Source organism: Phytophthora cinnamomi (assembly GCF_018691715.1).
Source record: "Phytophthora cinnamomi strain GKB4 chromosome Unknown Contig18, whole genome shotgun sequence".
Classification (NCBI taxonomy): domain Eukaryota; phylum Oomycota; class Peronosporomycetes; order Peronosporales; family Peronosporaceae; genus Phytophthora; species Phytophthora cinnamomi.
This window is the reverse complement of record NW_027150951.1, coordinates 613,548-629,682: the sequence shown is the minus strand read 5'-3', so window position 1 is coordinate 629,682 and position 16,135 is coordinate 613,548. Positions and strand designations below refer to the sequence as shown.

Below are 16,135 nucleotides of genomic sequence, written 5' to 3'. Positions count from 1 at the left end.
CCCATGTAGGCTCGTCGTATCACGTCCACTTGACACGCACGATATTTCAGCTTGCGTGATGATATTTTATTGTGCTCTAAGATTCGCTCAGTATCCCAGGTCTGTCCGCTTTCGAATGGTGCGTCAGTCTTCTGAGTATTGAATAGTTTGATCTCATTCGGACTCTTGTAGAGCGCATGGCCGTTTTCCATCGAATATGAATTCTATAACCATCGAGACCGACGATCTCATAGCCGGTTTCGCTCCATCGCGTGTTATCTTATCAAATACACCTTTAGAGAGACGATATAGTACTGTAGTACCTACTCTTCTATCATTCTCCATACGTTCGGCTAATTCTCGATCATGGTCCAGATCTTTGCATCTGACTGTACTTTTGACTTGAATAAGTGTAATCTTGATGGCGGTGTGATAAATGTTGTTGTAGTTCGATATTAAGCTTGCGAAAACCCTTTCTGTCAAGGGTCGATTCATGCGAAGTAGTCGCATTTTCATCGTTCAGTCGAAACGTTCAATCTTACCCATCGTATCGTGGTCTCCTGTGTCATCTTTGACGAATTGTTTGATTCCACCTATAACAGCGACTGTCTCCTTGTTTTGAAGGATCTTCGCGAAACATAAGCGAGCGTTGATATTGATAGCTGCTTAGATAGTCGCCTTCTTCCAGAAGGTAAGACCCATTTGCCATGAGTTTGGATCGTGAGAAGCCATTCTAAATTATCGTAGTTATCCCTTTGAGCTACATGACTCGGTATGTACATGACCTGTATGTCCTGTTTATCATTATACCACTCGTGAATGTCTTTTAATCGAATCGACGAGTCTTTTCCTTAGCCTTCTTTCTTATAAGAGGGCCTTAGGTGAGATGAAACCTGTTTCAGGATCACAATATAGTTCTTTCAGTAGATCTTCCATAGTTTTGCTCAATATGAAAAGATCTCAACGTTCTCCTAAGCTGATCTTAAATCGAAAGAGGCGACGTAGATATGCCATCAGGGCCTACCTGTAGCTTATCGTAATAATAGTTCATAGCTGTTTTCGTTTGACTATACGTCATCATTGAGTGTTGGTTCCTTGAATCGATATGCGGTCCTTCATAACGGATTTAAACTTATCAGGGGTTAGTTCCTTAATATTTTGCGATCTTTGAATGCCCTTAGCGGATAGTTTGAAATATACCTTTCCATCGATGATCCACTTATCCTTCTCAACCTTACACTCATTATCAGGGACGTAGCAGACGTCGGTTTTGCTCGATAAACTAATCGTAGCATTACCACAATACTCCTCCTTGAACAAACCAGGGGTTCTTCGATCGAAATCCGCATTCTTCTCGCTATCATCCCTCGGGAGCCATTCCTACTTATGCTCGTTGAAATGATCAATGGGGTCGGGTTCGATGAGTGATGGGAATGGGGTCTCATGCAATCATAATATAATTGAAGGATACGTAGCTTAGCGAGCTGATAGATGACGATAGATAGATGTATCGGCCTTTTGAGCTTAAGGCGACGTTTGTCCTCGCTGAGTCCAACCGTTCCATCCGTGAACTCAGTCAGGTTGTTATGAGTGAAGTGCTCGATCGCCTTGTTAATAACTTTTGGATCAGATTCATAGCTTACTTCCATATGTTTACTCATATCGATTCCAGAGGACGAAAGCTGCGTTTTCCAACCAACTTCATCATATCAGCGATCATAGCGTTGCTTTTATCACCATCATCCCCTCTACGCACATCAGAAACTTGCTCCATGAATCATTTGAACGGACGATGACTATGAGCCTTGATGAAGCTATATACATTTTGTAAGCCATGATTTAGATACCACTTGAGTAGAGGTGGTTAGATTAAAAGTTTCTCACCAAAGTAGCTTCCAATGAGCTTTCGCCCAACCTTAGCCTTGTATTTCCCACGCGACCCATCGAGGTCTTACATATTCTGACCAATTATCTCAGCTGTGGGTTTGATCTCAACATTCTTGAAATGGGGGTCATTTCACTGAAATACTCTTTCAGGTGCTTTGGAGTCTCGATACTACCTTCGAGGAAACCAAAGATCTTATCGTTATTGATGTCATCTATGATACCATCATAAACTTCGATAGTGGTTAGTCGCCCACAAGGCATCTCATTGCCAAGACACGACAGACAGAGGGCATTAACATCGTAGCCGGTGATTTTCTTACAAAGCTTGCCATCGCGAATGGCCGTCTTGTTGCGCTTCGCGTAGCCATTGAAGATGACTGATGGACCACTGGCGATATGGACTTTCATCTTACGATAGATATCGGACTGCTCATTGAGAATACTAATCGATTGCATTGAATTCGATCAGCTTCTTGTATATGAAAGCCTTCACGTTCCTTTTCCTCGTCTTGCTTGATATAGCCTAAGTATCGATGTTCAGGGAGGTTGAATGCTTCAGCTGGCTTCTTAGCCTGGAAAATGAGCTTGATCATCTCATACATAACCTTTTCACTCAAACCTGGTAGACACACACACCGTCAAGGAACATATCGAGATCGAAACGCTCGAATAGCTCACGTTGTGCCTTGATAGCCCGCCTTGGTGAATGGAACGACGTCTAGGTTATTGTACCAAATGAACAGGTCCTTGATTGACTTCATTCCATAGCGCTGCCGAAAACCTCGTACGCGAGCATACGCTTCATCCTTGATATGCTGCTTACGAAGTTTGCAGTAGAAAGCGTGGCCGCCATGATGAACTGGGCAGAGGAAGTGGACAAGAATTTCGCAATATCCCTATTTTCATGTTTTGTGTGTGCTACAAAGCGTATTCCAGCTGAATTGATCGTCGAAACATGTTCGCTCACGTATATGACAATAGCAAGGTCGATGAAGAGGCTGATAAGCTTAGAAAACAGCAGTCCAAGAAAAATAGACCATAGAGTTATTTGAACTGCCTAAGCCAAGGCAGGTGGTAAGCTTGGCTGATTCTATTACCCTCTGAGAAATAGTCTTCCTCAAGCTGGCTGCGCTCAACATTAGATTGTCTTGACTCCCATGTAGGCCTTGTTGATGAATCTGAGATTGTCTTGACTCTCCCATGTAGGCTCGTCGTATCACGTCCACTTGACACGCACGATATTTCAGCTTGCGTGATGATATTTTATTGTGCTCTAAGATTCGCTCAGCATCACAGGTCTGTCCGCTTTCGAATGGTGCGTCAGTCTTCTGAGTATTGAATAGTTTGATCTCATTCGAACTCTTGTAGAGCGCATGGCCGTTTTCCATCGAATCTGAATTCTATAACCATCGAGACCGACGATCTCATAGCCGGTTTCGCTCCATCGCGTGTTATCTTATCAAATACACCTTTAGAGAGACGATATAGTACTGTAGCACCTACTCTTCTATCAGTCTCCATACGTTCGGCTAATTCTCGATCCAGATCTTTGCATCAGACTGTACTTTTGACTTGAATAAGTGTAATCTTGATGGCGGTGTGATAAATGTTGTTGTAGTTAGATATTAAGCTTGCGAAAACCCTTTCTGTCAAGGGTCGACTCATGCGAAGTAGTCGCATTTTCATCGTTCAGTCGAAACGTTCAATCTTACCCATCGTATCGTGGTCTCCTGTGTCATCTTTGACGAATTGTTTGATTCCACCTATAACAGCGACTGTCTCCTTGTTTTGAAGGATCTTCGCGAAACATAAGCGAGCGTTGATATTGATAGCTGCTTAGATAGTCGCCTTCTTCCAGAAGGTAAGACCCATTTGCCATGAGTTTGGATCGTGAGAAGCCATTCTAAATTATCGTAGTTATCCCTTTGAGCTACATGACTCGGTATGTACATGACCTGTATGTCCTGTTTATCATTATACCACTCGTGAATGTCTTTTAATCGAATCGACGAGTCTTTTCCTTAGCCTTCTTTCTTATAAGAGGGCCTTAGGTGAGATGAAACCTGTTTCAGGATCACAATATAGTTCTTTCAGTAGATCTTCCATAGTTTTGCTCAATATGAAAAGATCTCAACGTTCTCCTAAGCTGATCTTAAATCGAAAGAGGCGACGTAGATATGCCATCAGGGCCTACCTGTAGCTTATCGTAATAATAGTTCATAGCTGTTTTCGTTTGACTATACGTCATCATTGAGTGTTGGTTCCTTGAATCGATATGCGGTCCTTCATAACGGATTTAAACTTATCAGGGGTTAGTTCCTTAATATTTTGCGATCTTTGAATGCCCTTAGCGGATAGTTTGAAATATACCTTTCCATCGATGATCCACTTATCCTTTTCAACCTTACACTCAGTATCAGGGACGTAGCAGACGTCGGTTTTGCTCGATAAACTAATCGTAGCATTACCACAATGCTCCTCCTTGAACAAACCAGGGGTTCTTCATCGAAATCCGCATTCTTCTCGCTATCATCCCTCGGGAGCCATTCCTACTTATGCTCGTTGAAATGATCAATGGGGTCGGGTTCGATGAGTGATGGGAATGGGGTCTCATGCAATCATAATATAATTGAAGGATACGTAGCTTAGCGAGCTGATAGATGACGATAGATAGATGTATCGGCCTTTTGAGCTTAAGGCGACGTTTGTCCTCGCTGAGTCCAACCGTTCCATCCGTGAACTCAGTCAGGTTGTTATGAGTGAAGTGCTCGATCGCCTTGTTAATAACTTTTGGATCAGATTCATAGCTTACTTCCATATGTTTACTCATATCGATTCCAGAGGACGAAAGCTGCGTTTTCCAACCAACTTCATCATATCAGCGATCATAGCGTTGCTTTTATCACCATCACCCCCTCTACGCACATCAGAAACTTGCTCCATGAATCATTTGAACGGACGATGACTATGAGCCTTGATGAAGCTATATACATTTTGTAAGCCATGATTTAGATACCACTTGAGTAGAGGTGGTTAGATTAAAAGTTTCTCACCAAAGTAGCTTCCAATGAGCTTTCGCCCAACCTTAGCCTTGTATTTCCCACGCGACCCATCGAGGTCTTACATATTCTGACCAATTATCTCAGCTGTGGGTTTGATCTCAACATTCTTGAAATGGGGGTCATTTCACTGAAATACTCTTTCAGGTGCTTTGGAGTCTCGATACTACCTTCGAGGAAACCAAAGATCTTATCGTTATTGATGTCATCTATGATACCATCATAAACTTCGATAGTGGTTAGTCGCCCACAAGGCATCTCATTGCCAAGACACGACAGACAGAGGGCATTAACATCGTAGCCGGTGATTTTCTTACAAAGCTTGCCATCGCGAATGGCCGTCTTGTTGCGCTTCGCGTAGCCATTGAAGATGACTGATGGACCACTGGCGATATGGACTTTCATCTTACGATAGATATCGGACTGCTCATTGAGAATACTAATCGATTGCATTGAATTCGATCAGCTTCTTGTATATGAAAGCCTTCACGTTCCTTTTCCTCGTCTTGCTTGATATAGCCTAAGTATCGATGTTCAGGGAGGTTGAATGCTTCAGCTGGCTTCTTAGCCTGGAAAATGAGCTTGATCATCTCATACATAACCTTTTCACTCAAACCTGGTAGACACACACACCGTCAAGGAACATATCGAGATCGAAACGCTCGAATAGCTCATGTTGTGCCTTGATAGCCCGACTTGGTGAATGGAACGACGTCTAGGTTATTGTACCAAATGAACAGGTCCTTGATTGACTTCATTCCATAGCGCTGCCGAAAACCTCGTACGCGAGCATACGCTTCATCCTTGATATGCTGCTTACGAAGTTTGCAGTAGAAAGCGTGGCCGCCATGATGAACTGGGCAGAGGAAGTGGACAAGAATTTCGCAATATCCCTATTTTCATGTTTTGTGTGTGCTACAAAGCGTATTCCAGCTGAATTGATCGTCGAAACATGTTCGCTCACGTATATGACAATAGCAAGGTCGATGAAGAGGCTGATAAGCTTAGAAAACAGCAGTCCAAGAAAAATAGACCATAGAGTTATTTGAACTGCCTAAGCCAAGGCAGGTGGTAAGCTTGGCTGATTCTATTACCCTCTGAGAAATAGTCTTCCTCAAGCTGGCTGCGCTCAACATTAGATTGTCTTGACTCCCATGTAGGCCTTGTTGATGAATCTGAGATTGTCTTGACTCTCCCATGTAGGCTCGTCGTATCACGTCCACTTGACACGCACGATATTTCAGCTTGCGTGATGATATTTTATTGTGCTCTAAGATTCGCTCAGCATCACAGGTCTGTCCGCTTTCGAATGGTGCGTCAGTCTTCTGAGTATTGAATAGTTTGATCTCATTCGAACTCTTGTAGAGCGCATGGCCGTTTTCCATCGAATCTGAATTCTATAACCATCGAGACCGACGATCTCATAGCCGGTTTGCTCCATCGCGTGTTATCTTATCAAATACACCTTTAGAGAGACGATATAGTACTGTAGTACCTACTCTTCTATCAGTCTCCATACGTTCGGCTAATTCTCGATCCAGATCTTTGCATCAGACTGTACTTTTGACTTGAATAAGTGTAATCTTGATGGCGGTGTGATAAATGTTGTTGTAGTTAGATATTAAGCTTGCGAAAACCCTTTCTGTCAAGGGTCGACTCATGCGAAGTAGTCGCATTTTCATCGTTCAGTCGAAACGTTCAATCTTACCCATCGTATCGTGGTCTCCTGTGTCATCTTTGACGAATTGTTTGATTCCACCTATAACAGCGACTGTCTCCTTGTTTTGAAGGATCTTCGCGAAACATAAGCGAGCGTTGATATTGATAGCTGCTTAGATAGTCGCCTTCTTCCAGAAGGTAAGACCCATTTGCCATGAGTTTGGATCGTGAGAAGCCATTCTAAATTATCGTAGTTATCCCTTTGAGCTACATGACTCGGTATGTACATGACCTGTATGTCCTGTTTATCATTATACCACTCGTGAATGTCTTTTAATCGAATCGACGAGTCTTTTCCTTAGCCTTCTTTCTTATAAGAGGGCCTTAGGTGAGATGAAACCTGTTTCAGGATCACAATATAGTTCTTTCAGTAGATCTTCCATAGTTTTGCTCAATATGAAAAGATCTCAACGTTCTCCTAAGCTGATCTTAAATCGAAAGAGGCGACGTAGATATGCCATCAGGGCCTACCTGTAGCTTATCGTAATAATAGCTCATAGCTGTTTTCGTTTGACTATACGTCATCATTGAGTGTTGGTTCCTTGAATCGATATGCGGTCCTTCATAACGGATTTAAACTTATCAGGGGTTAGTTCCTTAATATTTTGCGATCTTTGAATGCCCTTAGCGGATAGTTTGAAATATACCTTTCCATCGATGACCCACTTATCCTTTTCAACCTTACACTCATTATCAGGGACGTAGCAGACGTCGGTTTTGCTCGATAAACTAATCGTAGCATTACCACAATGCTCCTCCTTGAACAAACCAGGGGTTCTTCATCGAAATGCGCATTCTTCTCGCTATCATCCCTCGGGAGCCATTCCTACTTATGCTCGTTGAAATGATCAATGGGGTCGGGTTCGATGAGTGATGGGAATGGGGTCTCATGCAATCATAATATAATTGAAGGATACGTAGCTTAGCGAGCTGATAGATGACGATAGATAGATGTATCGGCCTTTTGAGCTTAAGGCGACGTTTGTCCTCGCTGAGTCCAACCGTTCCATCCGTGAACTCAGTCAGGTTGTTATGAGTGAAGTGCTCGATCGCCTTGTTAATAACTTTTGGATCAGATTCATAGCTTACTTCCATATGTTTACTCATATCGATTCCAGAGGACGAAAGCTGCGTTTTCCAACCAACTTCATCATATCAGCGATCATAGCGTTGCTTTTATCACCATCATCCCCTCTACGCACATCAGAAACTTGCTCCATGAATCATTTGAACGGACGATGACTATGAGCCTTGATGAAGCTATATACATTTTGTAAGCCATGATTTAGATACCACTTGAGTAGAGGTGGTTAGATTAAAAGCTTCTCACCAAAGTAGCTTCCAATGAGTTTTCGCCCAACCTTAGCCTTGTATTTCCCACGCGACCCATCGAGGTCTTACATATTCTGACCAATTATCTCAGCTGTGGGTTTGATCTCAACATTCTTGAAATGGGGGTCATTTCACTGAAATACTCTTTCAGGTGCTTTGGAGTCTCGATACTACCTTCGAGGAAACCAAAGATCTTATCGTTATTGATGTCATCTATGATACCATCATAAACTTCGATAGTGGTTAGTCGCCCACAAGGCATCTCATTGCCAAGACACGACAGACAGAGGGCATTAACATCGTAGCCGGTGATTTTCTTACAAAGCTTGCCATCGCGAATGGCCGTCTTGTTGCGCTTCGCGTAGCCATTGAAGATGACTGATGGACCACTGGCGATATGGACTTTCATCTTACGATAGATATCGGACTGCTCATTGAGAATACTAATCGATTGCATTGAATTCGATCAGCTTCTTGTATATGAAAGCCTTCACGTTCCTTTTCCTCGTCTTGCTTGATATAGCCTAAGTATCGATGTTCAGGGAGGTTGAATGCTTCAGCTGGCTTCTTAGCCTGGAAAATGAGCTTGATCATCTCATACATAACCTTTTCACTCAAACCTGGTAGACACACACACCGTCAAGGAACATATCGAGATCGAAACGCTCGAATAGCTCACGTTGTGCCTTGATAGCCCGCCTTGGTGAATGGAACGACGTCTAGGTTATTGTACCAAATGAACAGGTCCTTGATTGACTTCATTCCATAGCGCTGCCGAAAACCTCGTACGCGAGCATACGCTTCATCCTTGATATGCTGCTTACGAAGTTTGCAGTAGAAAGCGTGGCCGCCATATGATGAACTGGGCAGAGGAAGTGGACAAGAATTTCGCAATATCCCTATTTTCATGTTTTGTGTGTGCTACAAAGCGTATTCCAGCTGAATTGATCGTCGAAACATGTTCGCTCACGTATATGACAATAGCAAGGTCGATGAAGAGGCTGATAAGCTTAGAAAACAGCAGTCCAAGAAAAATAGACCATAGAGTTATTTGAACTGCCTAAGCCAAGGCAGGTGGTAAGCTTGGCTGATTCTATTACCCTCTGAGAAATAGTCTTCCTCAAGCTGGCTGCGCTCAACATTAGATTGTCTTGACTCCCATGTAGGCCTTGTTGATGAATCTGAGATTGTCTTGACTCTCCCATGTAGGCTCGTCGTATCACGTCCACTTGACACGCACGATATTTCAGCTTGCGTGATGATATTTTATTGTGCTCTAAGATTCGCTCAGCATCACAGGTCTGTCCGCTTTCGAATGGTGCGTCAGTCTTCTGCGTATTGAATAGGTTGATCTCATTCGGACTCTTGTAGAGCGCATGGCCGTTTTCCATCGAATCTGAATTCTATAACCATCGAGACCGACGATCTCATAGCCGGTTTGCTCCATCGCGTGTTATCTTATCAAATACACCTTTAGAGAGACGATATAGTACTGTAGTACCTACTCTTCTATCAGTCTCCATACGTTCGGCTAATTCTCGATCCAGATCTTTGCATCTGACTGTACTTTTGACTTGAATAAGTGTCATCTTGATGGCGGTGTGATAAATGTTGTTGTAGTTCGATATTAAGCTTGCGAAAACCCTTTCTGTCAAGGGTCGACTCATGCGAAGTAGTCGCATTTTCATCGTTCAGTCGAAACGCTCAATCTTACCCATCGTATCGTGGTCTCCTGTGTCATCTTTGACGAATTGTTTGATTCCACCTATAACAGCGACTGTCTCCTTGTTTTGAAGGATCTTCGCGAAACATAAGCGAGCGTTGATATTGATAGCTGCTTAGATAGTCGCCTTCTTCCAGAAGGTAAGACCCATTTGCCATGAGTTTGGATCGTGAGAAGCCATTCTAAATTATCGTAGTTATCCCTTTGAGCTACATGACTCGGTATGTACATGACCTGTATGTCCTGTTTATCATTATACCACTCGTGAATGTCTTTTAATCGAATCGACGAGTCTTTTCCTTAGCCTTCTTTCTTATAAGAGGGCCTTAGGTGAGATGAAACCTGTTTCAGGATCACAATATAGTTCTTTCAGTAGATCTTCCATAGTTTTGCTCAATATGAAAAGATCTCAACGTTCTCCTAAGCTGATCTTAAATCGAAAGAGGCGACGTAGATATGCCATCAGGGCCTACCTGTAGCTTATCGTAATAATAGTTCATAGCTGTTTTCGTTTGACTATACGTCATCATTGAGTGTTGGTTCCTTGAATCGATATGCGGTCCTTCATAACGGATTTAAACTTATCAGGGGTTAGTTCCTTAATATTTTGCGATCTTTGAATACCCTTAGCGGATAGTTTGAAATATACCTTTCCATCGATGATCCACTTATCCTTCTCAACCTTACACTCATTATCAGGGACGTAGCAGACGTCGGTTTTGCTCGATAAACTAATCATAGCATTACCACAATACTCCTCCTTGAACAAACCAGGGGTTCTTCATCGAAATGCGCATTCTTCTCGCTATCATCCCTCGGGAGCCATTCCTACTTATGCTCGTTGAAATGATCAATGGGGTCGGGTTCGATGAGTGATGGGAATGGGGTCTCATGCAATCATAATATAATTGAAGGATACGTAGCTTAGCGAGCTGATAGATGACGATAGATAGATGTATCGGCCTTTTGAGCTTAAGGCGACGTTTGTCCTCGCTGAGTCCAACCGTTCCATCCGTGAACTCAGTCAGGTTGTTATGAGTGAAGTGCTCGATCGCCTTGTTAATAACTTTTGGATCAGATTCATAGCTTACTTCCATATGTTTACTCATATCGATTCCAGAGGACGAAAGCTGCGTTTTCCAACCAACTTCATCATATCAGCGATCATAGCGTTGCTTTTATCACCATCATCCCCTCTACGCACATCAGAAACTTGCTCCATGAATCATTTGAACGGACGATGACTATGAGCCTTGATGAAGCTATATACATTTTGTAAGCCATGATTTAGATACCACTTGAGTAGAGGTGGTTAGATTAAAAGCTTCTCACCAAAGTAGCTTCCAATGAGCTTTCGCCCAACCTTAGCCTTGTATTTCCCACGCGACCCATCGAGGTCTTACATATTCTGACCAATTATCTCAGCTGTGGGTTTGATCTCAACATTCTTGAAATGGGGGTCATTTCACTGAAATACTCTTTCAGGTGCTTTGGAGTCTCGATACTACCTTCGAGGAAACCAAAGATCTTATCGTTATTGATGTCATCTATGATACCATCATAAACTTCGATAGTGGTTAGTCGCCCACAAGGCATCTCATTGCCAAGACACGACAGACAGAGGGCATTAACATCGTAGCCGGTGATTTTCTTACAAAGCTTGCCATCGCGAATGGCCGTCTTGTTGCGCTTCGCGTAGCCATTGAAGATGACTGATGGACCACTGGCGATATGGACTTTCATCTTACGATAGATATCGGACTGCTCATTGAGAATACTAATCGATTGCATTGAATTCGATCAGCTTCTTGTATATGAAAGCCTTCACGTTCCGTTTCCTCGCCTTGCTTGATATAGCCTAAGTATCGATGTTCAGGGAGGTTGAATGCTTCAGCTGGCTTCTTAGCCTGGAAAATGAGCTTGATCATTGTGGTGTAGCGGGATCAGCAAAATCTGCGAGATTGCTAGATCCAACTTCCCAACAGAGGCCCGGACACCGACTAACGGAGGGGGTACTCCGATGATCCGTGATCAGTGCTGAACTCCTCACCTTGTGTACCCGTCGGTAGGGCTGGATCTTGCTCCTCTGGTAACTTCTGAAGAGTCCAAGTGTTGAAGTAGGAACGTCTTGGCGAGACGCGGGGATCCGGTGGAGCAGCGCGGAAATCTTCACTCTGCTCGCGGTTCTTGGTCCAGATCAAGTGGTTCCCGACGTGGATCTGGCGGCCTGGATCTGGATCCGGCCGAGTGGTTGCCTTGTGGTGTGTTGCAGGCCCTTGTTGCGACTTGGTAGGTCGCCCTTTGTCGTACTTGCCGCTTCCTATAGCGGGATCAGGGTAGTTGAGAATCAAGGATCACCCGGCTAAGTAGTTAACTCCGGGTGATCTGGGATCTGCACTTGTAGGGAGTTCACTAGGAAGGTTGATCTGGCCAATGTATTATCCAGATTATTCAACCAACACTAGATCTGCTACCCAGTACCTTGCTGCTTCTTGGTGGGCCAATGTCGATCCCGATTCCAGGCGAAGGCGAAGGCACTTGCGTTGTCCAAGGCAAATTTGACTCTTTGGGGGGGTGAGGGCCGCTTGCTGACGCTTGGTAGTCTTGGGGTGCGTGTGGAGCCAAATCCAATATCCACAGCGTACGTCGAGCGGGGCCAATATGTGTTTCCCCGCCGCGAGTAGACCACTTGAGCACTTCCAGGCAAATTCGACTCTGATTTATGGTTATGTCCAATCCTATCCCAAAATCCTATCACCCAATCCGAACTATCTTCCCATCTGTACCTGCCGGCTCTACGGACCACCTCTACCTTCACTGCATCGTCGCTTGTTCCTCCGTTGAGCTGTAGCCGCCAGATCACCCACTGAGTCCCAGATCCCCAGATCACCAGATCACCAGATCCCCAGATCCAGATCCGCTGATCTCCGAAGTGCCTTGATCTGGGCCGGTCTGCGTTGATCTGGGGTCCCTGTGCTGTTGCAACCTCCTTTCCTCGCTTTCCTCGTCTTAGCCGTCTACCAGAGGCTTGGATCCGCCCGGACGTACGGGATCCGGATCCAGATCCACATGGATACATGTGGTCTGGATCCACCTCTCCCAAATCCGCTTGATTCACGCTGATCCTCGCTGATCTTGAGTCCTTGAGTCGTCACAAACTCTTTTCTCCACTTCGCTTGCCATTGCCACCTCTCAGAGGCCCAGATCCGCCTGGGTACAGGTGACCCGGGTCTGGATCCACATGGGTACATGTGATCTGGATCCAACTACTTCCGACAGTACGGATCTGGCCCTCTGCCGTATGTAGACGTCTTGTGTGTCATCTTGTAGTATTTCCAGTAGTCTCCCTTTGACGCCACACACATCTGACAGCCTCGATCCACCCACATCACCAGATCCCCTCGATCTGGTTTCTCGGGTGTCACTTCCGCGGTATAGTGACTCCGTCAAGATCCATCTTTTTGCCGATTGCTCCCAATCACCCCTTTCCCGGAATTCGCTTCTCTACAATCGCCTCCTGCGCGTAGTTGTTGCCGCACAACGGCATCACTGCGGGCACCTTTGATTTCTGCCCACTGGCGCGCTAGTGTTCCCCATGTCCGGCCCCGACCGAAAGTCGTCTGGCCAGCGCCCGGATCCAAGCGCTCCGCGTAACCGCCCGGACCTGGATCCACCCGATCTGACTGCTCCGACCGGCGCCACGCCTGAAGAACTCCGTCGCTTGAACCGGGCCCTCTCTACTCGTTCGGTCCAGCTCGTCGCGGATCTCCGAGCAGCTACGGCGGCCCGCGACACGGCCGAGCGTCAGCGGACCCAGATCTCTCGAACGCTGCTTCAGCAGACTCACGAACTGCGCGAGTTGGAACGCCTTTACAAGAATCAAGGCGAGGAACTCCAACGTCTCCACTCTGAGGTCTCCGGCCTCCGTTCCGCCAGCAGCGACGTGAGTGGGGACCATGCCCAGCAGGTCGCGAGCCTGCACAGCCAGATCACGCAGCAAACTGCAGAGATCCAAGATCTGGGACGTCGGGTCGCTCGGCTTACACAGGAGCGAGATCGACTTCGCGACAACAATGACCATCTCGCGAGTGAGGTAGAGTTGGCTGGCGCCGAGATCCATAATCTCCACGAGGAGCAGAGGTCGCTGGACAGGCAGATCGACCACGCCCAAGATGCGCGGGAATTAGCTGAGAGTGTCACGATCCGAGCGCAGGACGCCCTCTACCACGCTGAGGACGCCCTACATGAGCGAGATCGGGCGGCCCGCGTTGCTTCCGCCCCAGGTTAACTGGTGCAGGAGCGAGATCGCCTCATCCAAGAGCGGGATCGGGCCCAAGCTGCATCCACCGAGGCTGACCGTCGCTTGGGGATCACCCGCGACGAGCTGCAAGGCATCCGGGTGCTCCTCCGGCAGACACAGGCCGATCTCAACACCGCTCGATCCACCCAAGCCGCAGCCACTGCGGATCTGATAAGTACCGTGGAGGATCGGGACAACGCTATACTGGACGCAGATCGCGCACGATCTGAGCTCGAGGATCTCCGTACGTTCCTCCGTCTTGGCTTGAAACTCCTTGGCCGTGAACTGACGCATATCTGCCGCACAGGGGCGAGTTTGGACACTGCTGAGCGGACTGTGGGTCTGCTTGAGAGCCAGATCCATCAGATCCGGGAGCAACATGAACGCCTTCAGCTGGATCATGACACTCTACAGCGGAATCGCAATGCTCTCCGCTTGGAGCATGACGTTGCTCTCCAACGTCTGGCGATCGTGGTCACTGCAGTAGGTGCACGACCTCTCCCCTCTGACGAATTGGGAGATCCGGCGGCTTTGCTCCGTACACTTCGAGAGCTGCCTCAGCCCCAAGGAGATCGCCAGAGCGCCGGCGAGGTCCCAGATCAGCCTGCCCCAGAGCATCTTCCCGCTGAAGCAGCCAAGCGCCCAGATCAGGAAGAGAAGCGTCCCAAGCGAAGTGGCGAGATCGCCGATCCGGAGCCCTCGAAACGTGCTCGCCGTGACTCCACCGCGGGGAATCGCGATTCAGCACGTCCAGGCGAGCGCCCACTCCGATCCGTGCCTAACCAGGGGGCCAAGCGTTCCGACGTCGAGATGGCTAAAGATCAATCAGGATCGGAGCCAGCGCACCACCCGGATCAGGACGATCTGGCTGAAGAAGGCCAAATCGACGATGACGGCGGCTTCGTAGAGGACGACGAGGACGGACCCGGAGAAGATCACGGCCACCCGGCGGCCGAGGAGGCTGACGACGAGAACGAGGAGGAGGAAGGCGAGGATTCCAGCGGCACTGGCGGCACCAACGATGATGAAGAAGAGGATGAAGAAACCGCCCAGATCACCAACGAGTTGCTCGAAGCCCAGACTCTGCAGGCGATGGCTCAATCCCGATCCGCCGAGCGTCGTCGTCAGCACGCGTCTCCCCGGCGTGGACCTGTGATCGGTGGATCCGGTGGATCCCCGGATGATGATCCCGACGATGACGAGGTTCCTGGTACCAACCCGGATCCGGATCCGCGAGGGCCAAACCCAGCCCCGGCTAATCGGCGTCGTCCTGCCCGTAATCCACTAGCACCCGTCGCTCCATTCGGATCTGAGGCGCAATGTATCCCTGGACGAGCGCAACCTCGGATCTTGATCCAGGCGGACGTAGATCCCTGGATCTCAGAGGAGCTCGACAACAAGACCCTCGCTGCAATGCGGATCCAGGCGCTGTTCCCTGTTCTGCCGATTCAGCTGGGCTGGATCTTCCCTTATTTCGAGTTGGCAGAAGATCGGCCTCAAGTTGCCGACACCGACTTCTGCTAGGAGCTGATCACGGAGAACAACGTACGAGCTCTACCAGCCACGCGCCCCTGGGAAGTTCTTCAGAACTCAGATGGCGCGATCTCGTTTGAGACGGATGTTGGTGGTCGGCTTGGACTCGCGATCCGGCAATACCAGAGTTACGAAAAGGCAAATCGGCAAGCCTACTGGGAATCCACGCACTCTTTCCCGATCTTACCGGCATCGGCGAAGGCTTATCCCTGGTTGACAGTGTATCACAAGGAGCGCAACAATCGCAGATCGCACGCCGGGAACCGCTGGAAAGGGTTTCTGCAGGTCTTGATAGTGGCCATGCAGGAGGGGTGGTGTGATTTGGACATCCTGTTGGATTCCTTCTTCCTCCACTTCCCCCGCCGCCACGAGTCCGTGATCTGGTATCCGGGATACGAATCTCGTCAAGCCAATATCAAGAACCGTCGTCTCAACCGCCCCGAGCCCACAGATCTGTTGGAGGCTCTTGACGAGTGTAACGGTGCTGACTCGTGGCGCAACCACTACCGCGACAGCCCTCAAGATCACCCAGCACGCCAGATCGCGCGCCTCACCGACAAGTTCTTCGGTGTCCACACTGCTGACGCTGAGTAGGGGGCGGAC

At 47.3% G+C, this 16,135-nt stretch overlaps 4 protein-coding genes across 4 annotated transcripts; 2 read left to right on the top strand and 2 right to left on the bottom strand.

Annotated features, from left to right (window-relative positions):
* Positions 1 to 13,282: 13,282 nt before the first annotated feature.
* Positions 13,283 to 13,819, bottom strand: IUM83_18001 (uncharacterized protein; the record flags this gene model as incomplete). Its single annotated transcript, XM_067942974.1, has 1 exon — positions 13,283 to 13,819. The coding sequence occupies one exon, from the start codon at positions 13,817 to 13,819 to the stop codon at positions 13,283 to 13,285; it is 537 nt and encodes a 178-aa protein (XP_067795913.1).
* Positions 13,820 to 13,939: 120 nt separating this feature from the next.
* On the bottom strand, positions 13,940 to 14,401 carry IUM83_18000 (uncharacterized protein; the record flags this gene model as incomplete). Its single annotated transcript, XM_067942973.1, has 1 exon — positions 13,940 to 14,401. The coding sequence occupies one exon, from the start codon at positions 14,399 to 14,401 to the stop codon at positions 13,940 to 13,942; it is 462 nt and encodes a 153-aa protein (XP_067795945.1).
* Positions 14,402 to 14,512: 111 nt separating this feature from the next.
* On the top strand, positions 14,513 to 15,523 carry IUM83_17999 (Myosin heavy chain, striated muscle; the record flags this gene model as incomplete). The annotated part of the gene is made up of 1 exon (XM_067942972.1): positions 14,513 to 15,523. The coding sequence occupies one exon, from the start codon at positions 14,513 to 14,515 to the stop codon at positions 15,521 to 15,523; it is 1,011 nt and encodes a 336-aa protein (XP_067795905.1).
* Positions 15,524 to 15,832: 309 nt separating this feature from the next.
* On the top strand, positions 15,833 to 16,126 carry IUM83_17998 (uncharacterized protein; the record flags this gene model as incomplete). Its single annotated transcript, XM_067942971.1, has 1 exon — positions 15,833 to 16,126. The coding sequence occupies one exon, from the start codon at positions 15,833 to 15,835 to the stop codon at positions 16,124 to 16,126; it is 294 nt and encodes a 97-aa protein (XP_067795904.1).
* Between the last annotated feature and the right edge of the window lie 9 nt (positions 16,127 to 16,135).